This window comes from Chamaea fasciata, unplaced genomic scaffold (genome assembly GCF_029207755.1).
Source record: "Chamaea fasciata isolate MVZ Bird 193981 ecotype frontalis unplaced genomic scaffold, bChaFas1.0.hap1 SCAF_19, whole genome shotgun sequence".
Lineage (NCBI taxonomy): Eukaryota > Metazoa > Chordata > Aves > Passeriformes > Sylviidae > Chamaea > Chamaea fasciata.
Window position 1 is genome coordinate 6,632,738 of NW_027094104.1, and position 15,202 is coordinate 6,647,939.

The following is a 15,202-nucleotide window of genomic DNA, read 5'->3' on the forward strand; positions in this document are numbered from 1 at the left end:
AGCAACCAGGCAGAACCCCCACTTCTGTCTTCCAGCTCCTCCAAGCCTTCCCTCTTCAGCTTGATCCCTGCAGCTCCAGGACCACCCAGTACCACTGTGGTCCAGAGACACCCAAACTCGGTGTCTCACCATGACAAACACCCCTTAAAGCTCTGGTCACAGCAACCACAACTCACCACAATTTCCGGTATGTGCATCTTGGTCATAATTGCCCTCATGATCTCAGGGGGAACAGAGGAACCTCCAATAATTCCTGCAAGAAAGAGGAAAAGATCTTGGAAACCAGCTATTTATTCCCAGCAGTGGTGCCTCAAATGGCTCTGCACTCCCAAATTTAATGCTGACAAGACCTGTGGGATACACTGGTTCCTGTCAAAATACTTCCAAAATCTTTTTTTACAGGTCCTAGTTGTTCTAGAAGCAAAGGCTGCAGCAAGGTCAATTTGTCTTTCTCAACAGGAAAATAAACTCTGTAACACAAACCTAGTCCAACCTGTGGTTCTCCAAAAATGGAAATATTCAGAGCAGAAAGAGGCAGTTTTAAAACGGGACAAAAACTCTCATCGACCATCACCATAAAACCAAGAATCTTTCCTCTTGCCTTGCACAAAGCAGCCCTTTTGGGAGAGGGTAGACCCCACTGCCACCTGTTCCAACCTAGGATGACAGCAAAAGAGCAGGGTAATATATGGGCTTTGGTGGGGAACAGGATGAGACAGGATCATTTTGCACATAGCAGAGATGATTAGGTAACCTGCTAAAATATTTCCTTATGCTCCAGTACCACCTTCTCTCCGTACTACTATGGCCTCAAAAGGACTGGTGGTCTGCCCAGCTGTTTCCAAGGTGGGCTGTGACAAGAGAGGAAGCTCCAGCACACGGTATCACACCCTCCAGCACTGGGATGGACTGGACTTCAGAAACAGGCAGGAAACTTCAGCTCTGAAACAGAAATCTGAGCTTGGCTCTGCTTTAGGAACTGCACTAGCCTGAGACACAGAAAGCATCTGCTGCCACACGGTGGTGGTTGGAGAGACAAGAGTTGAGGAAAATCAGGCTACTCCTGACACCTCCCCTTGCAGCTAAAATAGGAAGGTCCTTCCTTAGACTGCCTTCAGATGAAGGAGTCCTAAAATACATAATGATGGAAGGATTCCCAAAGGAAATGTAGCATCAAATTAACAGGGGAAACACAAGGCTCATGCAACTAAATTCTTCCCACCAGAAGAAACATTTGCTCACAAAACTAAATACAGCCTCCCAGCAGGGAACCAGGAATATCCTGGTTCTCAGGATTTTTCCATTTGAGTTCTGGGACTTACCTCCCCGGAGAGTTGAAAGGTCATAGGAGTCAAAGTCCGGCTGGGAAAGCATGTCTATGAACATGGTGGGTGTGCCAAGGAGGAAGGAGCATCTTGAGGAAGAAGAGAAAAAAAGGCAAAGCTGCAGAGGTGGAAACTGGGGGCAGCCCCAGCTCAGCACCCATCCCACCCTGTCCTGTCTGGGGTTGCAGAGCAGCAGCATGGAGGCAGGCGCAGCAGATGTGCTGTTCATCAGCACACACAGACATACATCTGCATAAAATACAGAGACATATGTACATGTATGATGCAGACACGGCAACAGCTCTTTTGTTTCCCAAGCTATTCGTGAGGAACAATAGGGAAACATAACTATCCCAGCAGCAGAGCTGGATTTGGAAAAGGAGGGCAGGTGTTCAGATGTGAAAACACAGCTGCCACAGCAAACCAAGACACCACTATGCTTCCCAAAGCCAAAGCCCTATGGCCACAGGAAGGATCCCTTAATTTCAGGAGAAAGGTGACACCCTCCAGAAGGGTGGCACAGCTGAAAAGGCAGACTTTGGCTCCTGAAGTGCCAATGCAACTGAGTGCAGCCGCAAATCTGCCTCTCCCATTGTGGGAAGGAAGAGCACAAGCAAGGTCCTGAGAGGTGGGGCAAGGGAAGAAGCAGAGCACAAGGCCAAGACCTGCTCCTCAGCAAAACAGGCTCTCACTTCTCTCGAGACACGGCCTCCAGCGCAGCCTTGCCCTCGAAGCTCGGCGATGAGAAGATGCAGGAGGTGCCATGCAGAGCCATCACCATGGAGCCTCCCACCGACGCCAGGCAGTGGTAGAGAGGAGCAGGGAGCCCACAGCGACTCTCCTGGGATCAACCAGGCAACAAGTGAGGAGAGGAGACCTCCCAGTGTGCATCCAGCCCATCTCCCTCCTAAACAGCAAAGATCTGAGCAGGGACATTTTTCCTGATCCACTCAGCTGGAAATCTAACATTCCACTGTGTTCCTGTTAGGTGAAAATACAACTGGCACATCCTGCCTTTAATAAAGATCAGTTTGGGAAGTTTTTATGTCAATATTTCATCCTGTAATTTTGCAATGTCTCTTCTTTGCTGGACTCCTTGGTCTGGTACTGCTTATACATTATATGCCAAAAGGGACAAATGGGAGTGCTGTGAGAACATGAAATATGCAGGACTTGGCACAAGCTATTCGTTTTACTTTGTTTTTTTTTTTAAATCACCAAAGGCTCTGAAGACTGATTGAAACAACTCATCTATTCTCTGGATCAAAGCTGGTATGTTTGAAATAAGTACTTCAGAACTTCAAAAGAAAATATTTGTCTTTAACAATTTTTAAACTAAACCACAAATAGAGAGGTCATACCCTGATAAGAGTTATAAGACTGTAAACATGACATGAAACAAAGTCATGTAAATCAAATTAAAACCTCATTCAACAGAATTCAAAGCTAACATCCAGAGTCTTGTAATTATCTGAAATGAGTATTCACCAAAATGAAAAGTGATTAATTTCATGTTTTTTCCCCACAAAAAGATAGCTTTTTTTGCCTAAAAAAAAGCTTCACATGAAACTGAACTGAAACATCAATGAACTCTATTGAAATGCAAAATGTTATGCATTAATATCCCTCAATGTCATTTGCAGCAAAACATCCTGCCCTTCCACTGAGTAAACACCAGCGTTCTCCACACGCGGTCTGTCTGTTGCAGCAGAGGCCTCCCCAAACCCTGTTCCCACCAAACCCACCTGGTCTGTGATCCCCAGCCTCAGACCAATCAGATTGGCATTATTCACAATGTTCCTGTGGGAGAGGGTGGCTCCTTTGGGGCTTCCTGTTGTCCCCTGGAAGACACAGGGCGTTTATTTTTACTTCTTTAACAGCACCTGAATCCCAAAAAATAGCCCAATTTCAGCTGAATAGCTAAATTCACCTGGCATTGTCTCATCTCCATCAGCCCTTGACAAAGGGCTGAACATAAAGAATGGAAGAAGGGGGAATGCTAGACCGCTTCTTCCATCCTACTGCAGAAGCTTGAAGCTTGGTCTCAGAGGGAAGTAGGAAGCAAACACGAAGTTTGGCATTGCACACATCTTTCCCCACATCCCCAGTGAAGAACCCAACCCCAGGGCACAGAGCTGGCAGGGCACCTACTGAAGTGAACTGGATGTTGATGGGCTCATTGCAGGACAGGGTCTGCTGCGCGGCCCTGAGCTGCTTCACGTGGCTGCTGTCCCCAGCCTGCAGCACTTCATCCATGTGGAAGGTGCCAGGCAGCTTAGAGTCACACATGATGACAATGGATAAGTCAGGGAGCCTGGCAGAGAGAAAAAATACCATCAACAATAACAGAACAAAGAGAAAAGTGCCCAGACAGGCACACACTGGTCAGGGCAAACCTCTGGGCCAGCCTAATTTATTCTCTTCAAATAAGACCTCCTGTGGGTCCTTCTTCAGCAAAGCCTGTGTGTGCAGCTGAGGGGACACAAGGCAGGACATGGCAGGGAGGTCACTGCAAAGACACCAGGTGTTCCTAACTCACCTTTTGCTCTTTATTCCCCCTGGACTGGATTTTTCTAGCTCGGGACATGACTGCTTTAGAATATCATAGTATTTCTGTGTTTTAAATTGAGTGGGGAACACCAGTGCCTTACAGCCAACCTGTGAAGGGAGACAGAAACTCATGAAAAGTCATGTTGGATTGATGGTCAGGACGTGATAAAGAGCAGCCACCACCAATACAGGAACAGGCAGGTTCTCCAAGGACAAAAGCAAATGAGCCCTTACATCCGTGCAGTCCTAAAACCCTCCAAAAGCAGTGCTGTGCTGTTACTGCACACCCGGCACCCCAAGCCTGGATCCAGCAGTGCAGCCAGTGCTTTGCTCCTCCCCAGTGCTGGATTCAGGATGATTTTTGCTGGCCAAGAAAGTAAAGCTGCAGCCTAAGGTTCCCTCCTGACCCAGGACTGACACTCTTTGTTGTGAGCACAAGGCAAACAACTGATTTTTCAGATGATGAGTCTCAACTCTAACAAAAAGCCCAGTCCCAAAATATGAGTAAATAAATAAAGTTAAAATAAATTAATTTGTGCTGATCTGGAATGAGGATTTTTGAGGAAATTTGGAAAAACAAGGATTTCTAAAATCTGCCTCTAAGATCAAGCCAAGATTTTTTTGTGGAATTTTTTGAAGTGTTCCTTTTCCTAAGATTTTTCCACCTCTTATTAAAGCACTAGCTATTTTGAAAATGAAAACATTTTTCATTCAACCCTTACATTTACATAATCCCAAAACAAAACACCTTAATCACTCCAAGAATTTTCATTTCTTTTTCAGCAGAGATTTGCTGAATTTGACCCAGATTTGCAAGCTGTTTTCATCTTCCAAAAAATGCATTTGTGTCCAATAAACTATTTACATAAATGATTTACTCAGCTGTTCTCATTATTTTCCCAGGGTCTGGGAAATAAGGAGACAAAGGCTATGCCAATAAATTATTTGTAAGTACCCTCTGGGTTTTGTCAGAAACGAAGATAAACATTTGCTCTATTTTCTGGAACAGGCTGCCCAGAACCCAGGGGACTGAGGCTGTTTTGGGCCTCTGCAACTTTTTACTACTAATTCCTTCAAACTACAATTCTGGTTGAACTAACTCTGAAAAAAAGATGCTGTGTGGGGAGAGGAGGGCTGATTGAAGGGGTGATGCTGTAAAAGATAAGAGTCCCTGGTCGGGCCTCTCCCACTTGGTCTCAACCTGAATGGCAGCAGACCTGTCTTCAAAGAACATAAAATACGAAAACTCATCATCGGTTTGCTTTTACAAAGCCCTGGAAATACAGTAAGACCCCAAGGAATGGTTATTCCACACAGATTTCCAATCAGACTGCACAGATGGACAGGATCCAACAGGAAAAGCCCTAAAGTCTTCAGGGATTTTGTTTTGCAAATAAATGAACAAATCCTTAGGCTGGTGAGGAGCCCCAGAGATCCCAGTGTCAAAGGTGCATAATAAAGCTGGGAATTCTGGCAAATCTGGAAGGGCAAGACGGGAGCACATTCCAGTAGGACAGAGAAGCCCAAGGACACCCACCCTGGAAGAGACAGTGCTCCACTGCAGCACTGGGTTCACCCCCCATGCACGAGAACAGGAGTGACCAGCAGGACTGCTGAGAGGATTAAATGAAGCATGAAACAAGAATTCAAACTGCAGCCCAACAACCCATTACAGAATTACAGAGATACAAAAGAAATTTGCTAAAAATTATCCACTTTCTATGTAAAACTAACTTGGATGGTGCTGGGAACATTCAGAAGTGGCTCCCTCTCTTCTAATATCAGCCTTTGTAGCTGAACAAACCACAGAGAAAAAATGAGCTGCTTAACCTTAATTTTTAGCCATCAAATGTTTATAACCTGAATTCCTCATTATTTGAGCAAGGGAGCCTGAACAGTTTAAATTGATCAGTGCTCTGCACGTCACAAACTCAGACCCAGGCAGGTATTCAAGGGTAGATGAGGTGGCAGGATCAGACAGCAGAGAGAGAGATGTTAAACAGTGGCAATACCTAGGACTTAAACCAGCTTAAATCCAAGGCCAGACAGCCTCAGACAAACCTGGGAAGGAGAAATGGAGCTACCAAGTAGACTGGTCCATTCTGAGTTTAAAATGAGGTCCTTTCTGAGGTTCTGCTTTCAAGGTTGAGATCCCAGATGGTGATTTTTGCCCTGAGCAGGAGGGGCAAAGAGGAGATATCAAGTCCTGCATTTCTTCCCTCATTCCCTGCTGAATGATTGCTGACAGGGGTGGTGGGGTTGGGGTAGTACTGGCAACACCTGGCTGTTAGCAGAGAGAGAGGGATGAGAAGGATAGAGCAGTCTCCATCAGACAGCAGTTTTCCACCAGCCACAGGGAACAGCAAGAAATGTGGTCACCGAATTTCAGCTTCATCCCCTCTACACATCCAACACCAGCCCTGCTCTCCAGCCAGCTCTTCCCATACACCCAAATCTTAAGCAGCTCATCTGCACCACGTACCCACCAATCCCCTTCAACAGACAGTTCATGATATACGAACCTTCCTGAGCACAAACTCCAGCTCAGAGGCCTGGTAGGCCGGATTCACAGATACCTGAAGAGCCAGAAACAAGAATTTGATCACCTTCTTGCCTTGAACACCCTCCCCCCTGGCAGAGATTCCAACAGAAAAGTTCCTCCAGGGTTAAGCCACACTCAGAGCCTCTCCTCCAACACAGAACTAAAAACTCACCCCCAAAGGGATTCCATATTCACAGAAAATATATATGAATTCTGTGTGTGAAAGAAAACAATTGGAAAAGAGATTTATGTGGGGTCAGAGAGTCAAAAGAGAGCTTCAGGAACAGAAAGCAGAGCTGTCTCACAGGAGTTGATCCAATACACTAAACTAGATCAAAACTCTTGTGCAAATCAGGTTTCTTGATGGACAGTCATGATAACACCTTCTTCTACCCAGCTCTCCACAGAGTGGCCACTGGAGTTAAGTTCACCCAGAGGTTCCTACTGACCCACACTCTTCCACCCTGTTCCTGCAGACACTGGAATGAACCGGGATGGAGGAAATGGAGCAGAAGTCAGGGTACAGACCTCAACACAGAGCACTGCCTAAATAAGGTGTATTTTGGTCATGCTATCAAATGAAAATCGGCTTTTAGGGATATGCAGCCTGGACGAGATTTTTAACTGAGCTTTTGTTCCATGGAGTAATTCATTTCAAAGGGATCTAACCAGCTGGTAACTGGTTGGGACAGCAACACCCCACATAAAAATGGTCCTGTAGGGAAAAGCACATCTCCTGTTAACAGCTGTTGCAAGCACTTTTCTGTTGCTCCTTCCTCTACAGAGTGGAGGATGAAGATACAGAGAGCTGCACAGATCTTCCTTAAATACTCGATTCAGCTATAGATGACATGCCAGGTAAGAGCATGGACAAAAGACAAACTTTATTCTCCAGTATCTCCTATTGCTTCTTTGTCTCTATTTCCTTCCCCAATAGATTGCTAGGACCTAGACACAGGAAACTCCTTACCAGGATGATTCCTGCCTGGGCAGTTGCAAACTGCATGAGAACCCACTCATACTTATTGGGTCCCCACATCCCCAGCCGGTCTCCCTTCCTCAGGCCAAGGGCCAGGAGTCCAGCTGCTGCTTGGTCCACCTGAAAAATACAACACAAGAGCCTGAGGATCACACACAGGATGCAGTGTGGGGTATTGGTCTCCAGGCACTGTTTTCTGGAGAAAAAGCATCATCTTTGTAACTGAAACGCAACAGACTGTATCTGCCCAGAGCAGTCCATCAGCCCATGGCTGCAGCAGCTTCTGAGCCTGGAGCACAGACCAGCTCCTGCTCAGCAGGTTGATTGAAAGCACAAAAATAACAAACCTGGAACAATACAACAAAGCAGGAAGGGAATCAATACAGGCAATTATGTTGTTGCAAGTTACTTCTTGCCCAAAGACTATTGCCAAGTTCCTCACCAATTCCACTTAGGACCAAGCCTTACACATGTGCTGGGCCCATCCACACTGTTGGATCTGCCTCCCTTCTGGGCAGCACTTACTCCAAAAAGGACTTGGGTGAAGAAAATTCTATGAAGTGATTTTTGACCAGCTTTGGGTTCCTGTCCTCATATTTCCTGTGAGGAGTGACTGGGGAAGCTGGAGGGGCTCAGCCTGGAGAAAAGAAGGCTCAGAGGGGACCTCCTTCCTCTCTACAACTCCCTGACAGGAGGGTGCAGCCAGGCGGGAGTCAGGCTCTATTCCCAGGGAACAAGGGACAGGATGAGAGGAAGTGGCCACAAACTACACCAGGTTAGGCTCAGGCTAGACATCAGGAGGAATTTCTTCACCAAAAAGGTCATGAAATATTGGAAAGGACTTCCCAGGGAGGTGTTGGAGTCCCTATCTCTGGAGGCAGTAAAGAAACAACTGGATGTTTCACTAAGCACTCTCACCTACTTGACAGCATTGTGATCGGCCAAAGGTTGGATTCAGTCTTTGAAACATTTTCCAACATTAATGATTCTGTGATTCATTAACTCAAATTCAGCCACTATATTTACAACTACTTTATTTTGCAAGATGGTAAGCGTGTTTCTGGTACACAAATGTACATATAAATACTCTTCAGACATTCAGGAAAGATTTTATGGTTTTGTTCTCAAATGAATTTATAAAATCTGCCTTGTAGGAGATATGAATTTGAGGAATAATTTGATTTAGTTCTGAATTACAGCCTATTTCTTAAAATCAGGGTGAACACAGCTAATCTTGTTTACAAGAACAGATATGACCAAAACCACAGCAAGCCTAAAAACCCACCAAACAATTCTTTCCTATCAAAGATCTTACCACGCATTTATTAGAAACTTTCCCGGTAGTTAGTCCCTCCATTCCAAAAACAGAGAAACATGTATTTGTATATGCACACACCCACACACATCTGTGCGTATGATATTGATCCCTGGTCCTTGACTTTTCTTCATTGCCTTCATGCTTGGATAAAAATCTTCTCCACACTCAGGACCTCTGACAGCCAGAGTGACTAATCCAGAAGGTGGAGTCTGCTCCAGTAGAGAAAAACACCATGACTCAGCTCGTAACCCATCAGATAAGCGTGATAATTTTTAAATACGAACGTTCATTATGGGCTATTAGCATTTTGCATATGCCACTTCCTCTCTTTCATCCCAAGGCTCTGAGGAGGATGAGGGCAGCACACGCCCATCGGTGTCTCCTGGAAACGTGCTGTTCCCGCTGCACCATGATGAAGGTCCACACGCAACTCATCCCAGTCCTGAGCTGAGCAATGAAACTGTTTCCCATTTCTCCATCACAACTGGGGCTGTCATCCACTCACCTGAGGGGTGAACAAGGCACTCACCTCCTCTTTGAACTGAGCAAACGTCTTCCGAACCCCATCCCGGCAGAAGACCAAGGCCTCGCGGTCGGGAAAGCGCCCCACAGTCTCCTCCAGGCACTGGCCCACGGTTTTGTCAAGAAGGGGAATGTCTGTGGGTCCCTGGATGTAGCTACTGGTCACCCTGTGGGACAGGGAGAGCTTCCTGGTGTGCAGGGCACTGGAACAGAAAAGAAGAGGCTATTTAATGTAACCTGTCAATACAGTTCTCCCCATCTGGAGGAGACATTGGAAATACCTGATGCACATTCCTGCACCAGTGGGAACCACAGACAGCTGCCTTGGTGGGTCAAGATCAGCAGGACTTCCAAGAGGACTTGGAAAGCTTATGCAGTGGCTTGGGTCACATGGACAGCCTTGGTACGCCCAGGGCACACACATATGTGTCTATACCAGTGGGCAAAACAGGCAGAGCCTCCATCCCTCCATGGGAAACCTGGTGGGGAAGGAGCCTGCACCAGCCCTGCAGAACTGGCACAGCCTGGACCTACCATCATTCACCTGCACTGAAAACTACACGGACATGTCAGCATGCCTGGACAGAACATGGGCTCTGCAGCTCACTGAGAGACAGCAACTGGGTTTGGTCTTTCTGCAACATTAAAAAGTATAAATAGCTGTGAAGTAACACAACCAAACCAGTTTGTAGATAAATTCTCCCAACTGGCTGAAAAGAGCAAACAAACGAGAAAGAGAGAATTAAAACTAAAGAGGTCAGTCTCCAAAACAATCAGCAGAGAAGAGTCTAATCCTGCAGAATGAAAACTGTTTAGAAGAGTTCAGAGAAGCTGAGGTGTCTGCAAAGGAATGGTCTGTGTTTACAACAGTGAGCAGCTGTACTCGTTCTATCTCTGACAGCTGGAATGCAAAGATTTTATGGGACTGAAACATTATCAATTAAACGAGGGGCTACCAGCAAAATGAGCGGGGAGAAGTGCAGAGGCAATACCACAGCAGGGAGGTGATGGCCCCCACTGCAAATTTGGGACAGCGGGAAGGAGGAGAGCAGGGCTAGCTTCAAAAAGTGCAAACCAGGCCAGGTGGGAGCATTGAGACATTGTGCTGGAGGCCAAGGGAGAGGCCAATGAGTCAAGAGACGCAGCAACGAGAAGATGTGGTCAGAGTAATAGGGAAAATCATTTAAACATCATTCAGGCTTTCCCTGAGGTCTGATCATCGGTGGAAATGCAGCAATGTCCCCTCAAACAACAGCTCCCCACCATCTGAGCGCTGCAGTCCCTACCTTGGTTTCTCTCTCTTTCTCTCCTGCAAGCCTCTCTCTGCTTCAGCAGACACCTCCCACCACGCTGTCTTCTCCCCACCCCAGGCAGCCCCCCATGTTCTCTGTCCCTCCTCATTTCCTGTCTGCCTTCCTCCACAACTTCAGCTCCTCCATTTCAACATTAGGAGACAACCAAGAGGGACACGGATAAGGGACACTTGTAGGGTGCATAGCACAGAGGCCATGTATAATTCAGTGTATAATAGGGAAATCTCCACCTTAAAGAGGAAAAATAGCTCAACCTAAATGCCCATCTACTACTGGATCAATATTCTGCAAAGACTTGGTGTTACTGCCCCAAATGATTTGTTTTCCTGCCCAAAAGAAACAAGCCTGAGCATGGAGTTACCTCCTATGTAGAGTGAAAGGTGGTGCCCAGAGAACAAAAAACTAGATTTTACCTTCAGGGAAGTACTGCTCCAAGAGACAAGCAAACAACTTGAACCTTTTTCCCCCACTGCTTTTTGGCAGAGGGAGGATTATGCAAACTCCCATGGGCTCTGTTCACCGAGCTCTTGGGCAACTCACATCAAGGCTGTAAGGCTACCTGAGGAGGAGGGAGGACAAGTGCTAAACTGAACTACCTTTTATTGCTTGAAAACTCTTGGGCAAAGCATTGTAGATAAACAAGGAGATGAAAGAAAGCTCTGAAGAAGGGCCTTTATAAACATAGGTTCTATAAAACAAAAGGTAGAAAAAATTCTCCCTAAAGCAAAAGGGAGGGTGAATGCACCTGGGAGAGCAGTACAAGCCAGTGCAGCCACCCACAGCCACTTGCTGGTTGAAACCGCAACTGAGGAAGTCCCTGTCCCCAGACGAGGAACCCTCAGGCTGTTTGTTAAAACGCTTAATGGGGCCAGCCACACTCACATCTCCCACAAGCCAAGTCATCTCCAGTGTCAGCAGAGCCTGTCCCTCCCTGCCCAGGAAGGGCTGGAGCGGGCAGGGAGCAGCTGCAGACCAGGTTGTGCAAGAGCTCTTCCCCCCAGCACCGTCTCAGGGGGCACTGGGAGCCAAGCAGGCTCAGCACTGGGAAAAAATAAACAACAAAGGACCATCACAGAAAGAGACTGGAGAGGGGAAGAAATACTACAAAATTCAGATTGAGAAAATTCAATCAGAATCCAAAGTGTCCAGCTGAAACAGTCTCCCGCTCTCCGCAGTCAGCCTTCAAAGAGGTACTTGCACAACCCTACATTGCCAGTGAAAAGGGGAATATCTTACACTGTCATGTCTGGGCAAAGTGTTACACAGATCAGCCTCCCTGGGCTTATTGTCTCAGTGTTTTCCAAACCTGAAGAGCCAAAGGGTTTCACTGACTTTTCAAAACCAGACTTTCACACTAAATGCAAGAAGGCACAAAGCTCCAGGTCTCATGGCTTGGCTTCCTCCCTACCCCCAAACATGCGGATTAAAGTGCATCAAAGAGCAGTGAAAGATATCATTACAAAGCCGCATGCTCAAAAATACTGAGAAAATACTGCTGTATTTCACACTGTGAACACAGCTTGCTCTCAGAGGTCCCAAGCATTCACATTTTCTAATGAAAGTATTAGCAGCACTGAAATTAGAGGTTAAGAAGTCTAAGATATCTCATGCTCATGACCCAGAGTCACTGACTCCTTTCAAAGCACTAACTCACATAATTTCTTCAAATGCATTAAAGCAAAATTCTCAGCTGCCATCAAGTCTGAGCTCCCCGAATTCTGGTCTGCCATTTACATGTGCTTTGGCATTTCTGTATCACTTCAACAGTGGCAGAAGCGAAAGGTGTGAGATAAAACACAGCAGCCTGTTGGGAGTCAGGAATGGAATGAAGGAGGCAGACACAGGACGTGTTCCTTATCAGCAGCATCATGCTGGAAATCACATAGGGCTGGTCTCCCTCCTGCCTACAGCCAGCAGCAAGTGTATATATCAGATCTGTGAGAATGTATCAAGAGACCTCTAGAAAGAAAGAGTCCAAAGGATTTAGAAATAATCTCTGTGTTCATCTTTGTTACAGAAAACAAGTAATTCACCCTTCACCTCTTCCTACCAAGCATCTGGAGCTGCTGGAGATAAAACAAGAACAATGGTCTGATATTACACCAACTCTCATTTCCCTGACTCAGCCAAAGGAAAGCAAACAAAACTCTGCTTGCTCTTGGGTGTCAGCACAGAGTGTAAACCATGACTTTTGGAGAGCACGCCTTTTGTTAGCAGCACGTTTCAGCAGCAAGACAGCCTGCAAATGAGCAAGCCTCACCCACAGGCTGCTCCCGCAAAACTCCGGAACCCTCAAGTTCAGCAACACAGCTCAACAGGGAGACACCAGAGATCTGAGGAAAATGCATCCTCCTCCTCCTCTTCCCTGCAAAAGGCGGGAGAGCAGCCAAATCCCAGCAATCCCAGAGCTCTCCTGACTGATGGCAGGAAGCAGAAATGATCAGACTGAAGAAAGCACTCTGGACTAATCCTAGGAGCTGTTTGTATTTTTCTCTGAATAACCCCAATCAAGAGTCTGGAGTTGTTGACATAAGATAAGCAGCTCTGTTTTCAACTTTAACTCTTTACCAGTCTCTACAGAAATTATCCAAAGAGATGAAAGAGAAAACAAGGCAGTGTAACCTCCTGTCCCTTTGCAGTGTGAAGGACGTGGTCCTGCCCTGTGGTACCATCACCTCTGCACCTGCGGGAAAAGCCCTGCCTTCCCAGAGCTTGGGAACTGTCCAAATACAGAGTTCATACTTTGAGAGATTCACAGATTCTGCCAGTTCCTTTGCTCATGGACATCTACCAGGAGCTTCTCTCCCCAAAGCAAGAGCTTTTGGGTCTTTTCTGTAAAATGACTACAATTAAAGGGTGGTGAAAATTAACTCCCTTCTGTCCTCACTTCCGCTTTAATCTGTTGATTAAAGAGTTAACCAGATACTTACTACTTTTTAAAATTGTTTTTGTTTTTGTCCAAGGAGAGATTAAGTTCCCAGTGTTTTCAGACTACTCCTGCCGCAACTTTCTGGGTTTGTTTTCTACTGTCCTCTCTTCCCTCTGCACTCTCCCTGCCAAAACGACAAACAAGCTAGGAGCAGAATTTAATAAACTTTTTTTTTTAACATTACCAGAAAGAGATTGTTCTCTAAATACATGCTCTCTTTCTCCAAGGGCTTTATCTTCCTGTCTCTCAGTTTCAGTTCTGGGCTGGAGTGAATGGCAGTGAACTCTGTCATGCCTCCCTTCTGATCCTATTTCCTAAGAACAGATTCTGAGAAGGCAATCTTCAAACGCCTATGATAAAAGTGACTTCAAACACCTCACTGTCAAACCAGCTGAAAAAACCCGCCTAAACCCTGCCTGTAAAAAAAAAAAAAAGGGAATGCCCCACCTGGCTCTTGGAATTGCTCACTGGAAGTCATTCATCCCCATGATTATTAATTTGAATATCAGCTAATACTTCAGAGCCTTTTCCCAAAGCCATGTACTTCCCATTACCTGTTTTTTTCATATGAACTTGCTCCAAGAGGCAGCACTGAAGAAAAGCAAGGCAAAGAACTGGCCTGACTTCCCAAGCCCCAGAGCTTCTTTGTGCCCTGGACCTGCTGGGTCACCCAGCACCCCGGGGTCTGCAGAACCACAGGGGGACAGGGATACTGACTGCAAGTCAGAGCCGTGAAGGAGGATTGGGAAGCCATTTGATACATTTCACATTGCTGCAATCTGGATGGAACTGCTGCGCAAAGTTCAGTTCTTGGCGTGCACTCACCTCCCTTCGCCTCCTGTGCAGGGTTCATCCCTGCCCCTGGCCAACTCCCAAGGTGAAGCAAAGCAGATTCAGGGGATACAGCCTGCCTCCCGCCACTTTGGAGGGGTTTTAGGGGAGCCAAGGGTTACACATCGAGATGAATATGCCCTCCCTGCATGCAGCCACTGGCTGGATACCCACAGCACTCTGCAGCTGCCCTATAGCCCCTGGCCCCCATCACACACGGTCTCCATCCTCTGCAGCCTCTGTGCCCTACAGCTCCCCAACCCCAGAGCTCTCTGCCTCTATAGTCCCCATTCCTCACCCACAGCCCCCTCCCCTATCATTCCTATCCGTTATAGCCCCCAGTCCCCTACAGCCCCACCCGCTATAGCCCGCACGTCCCGTTCCGCAGCCCATCCCTACCTGCCCGGCGGGGCTCCCCGCCGCTCGCCCGCCCGGCGCAGGAGCTGCAGCCCGTGCCGGGGCAGTCCTGCCAGACGGGCCGTGGCCATTCCTTCAGCAGCAGCAGCAGCAGCCGAGCACCCGGCGGGACCCGACCCGGCCCGTTCAGTCCTGCCCCGTCCCGTCCCGTCCCGCCGCTCGGGGCTCGGGGGCGCTGCGCTCCATGGCCCGCCCCGGCCGCGTTCCGCCCCGCCTGCGGCTCCCTGCGGCCCCGGGACCCTGCTCCGGCCGGGAGGAGGCACCGGCGGGCAGGAAAGCAGAGAAAGCGCCCGCCCTGCCCGGTCCGCGAGAGGGAATGGAGGCTTAGAGGGAAACCCCGGAGTCCCTGCTCCATCCTCTGCTGGTCCCCAGCCCAAGCTGTGCACCACAATTTCTTCTCTGTACGTTGCCGCTCCATTATCTCTTCTTCCCAGCCTGTTCCATCAGCCTGACCCAACCACTGTTACACCCCGAAT

The 15,202-nt window shown here is 47.4% G+C and overlaps 1 protein-coding gene across 1 annotated transcript in view; it reads right to left on the minus strand.

Moving 5' to 3' along the window:
* Nucleotides 1–14,927, minus strand: part of ACSF2 (acyl-CoA synthetase family member 2) — a 35,663-nt gene extending 20,736 nt beyond the window's left edge. Inside the window, exons 1-10 of the mRNA XM_066200594.1 lie at nt 14,709–14,927; nt 9,244–9,439; nt 7,388–7,516; nt 6,398–6,451; nt 3,865–3,983; nt 3,477–3,639; nt 3,071–3,166; nt 2,018–2,166; nt 1,323–1,414; nt 177–253 (exon numbers count right to left, since the gene is read on the minus strand). Of these exons, the coding sequence (XP_066056691.1) occupies nt 177–253; nt 1,323–1,414; nt 2,018–2,166; nt 3,071–3,166; nt 3,477–3,639; nt 3,865–3,983; nt 6,398–6,451; nt 7,388–7,516; nt 9,244–9,439; nt 14,709–14,797 (1,164 nt within the window). The 5' untranslated portion in view covers nt 14,798–14,927. The remainder of the gene's footprint in view (nt 1–176; nt 254–1,322; nt 1,415–2,017; nt 2,167–3,070; nt 3,167–3,476; nt 3,640–3,864; nt 3,984–6,397; nt 6,452–7,387; nt 7,517–9,243; nt 9,440–14,708) is intronic.
* Nucleotides 14,928–15,202: the final 275 nt, after the last annotated feature.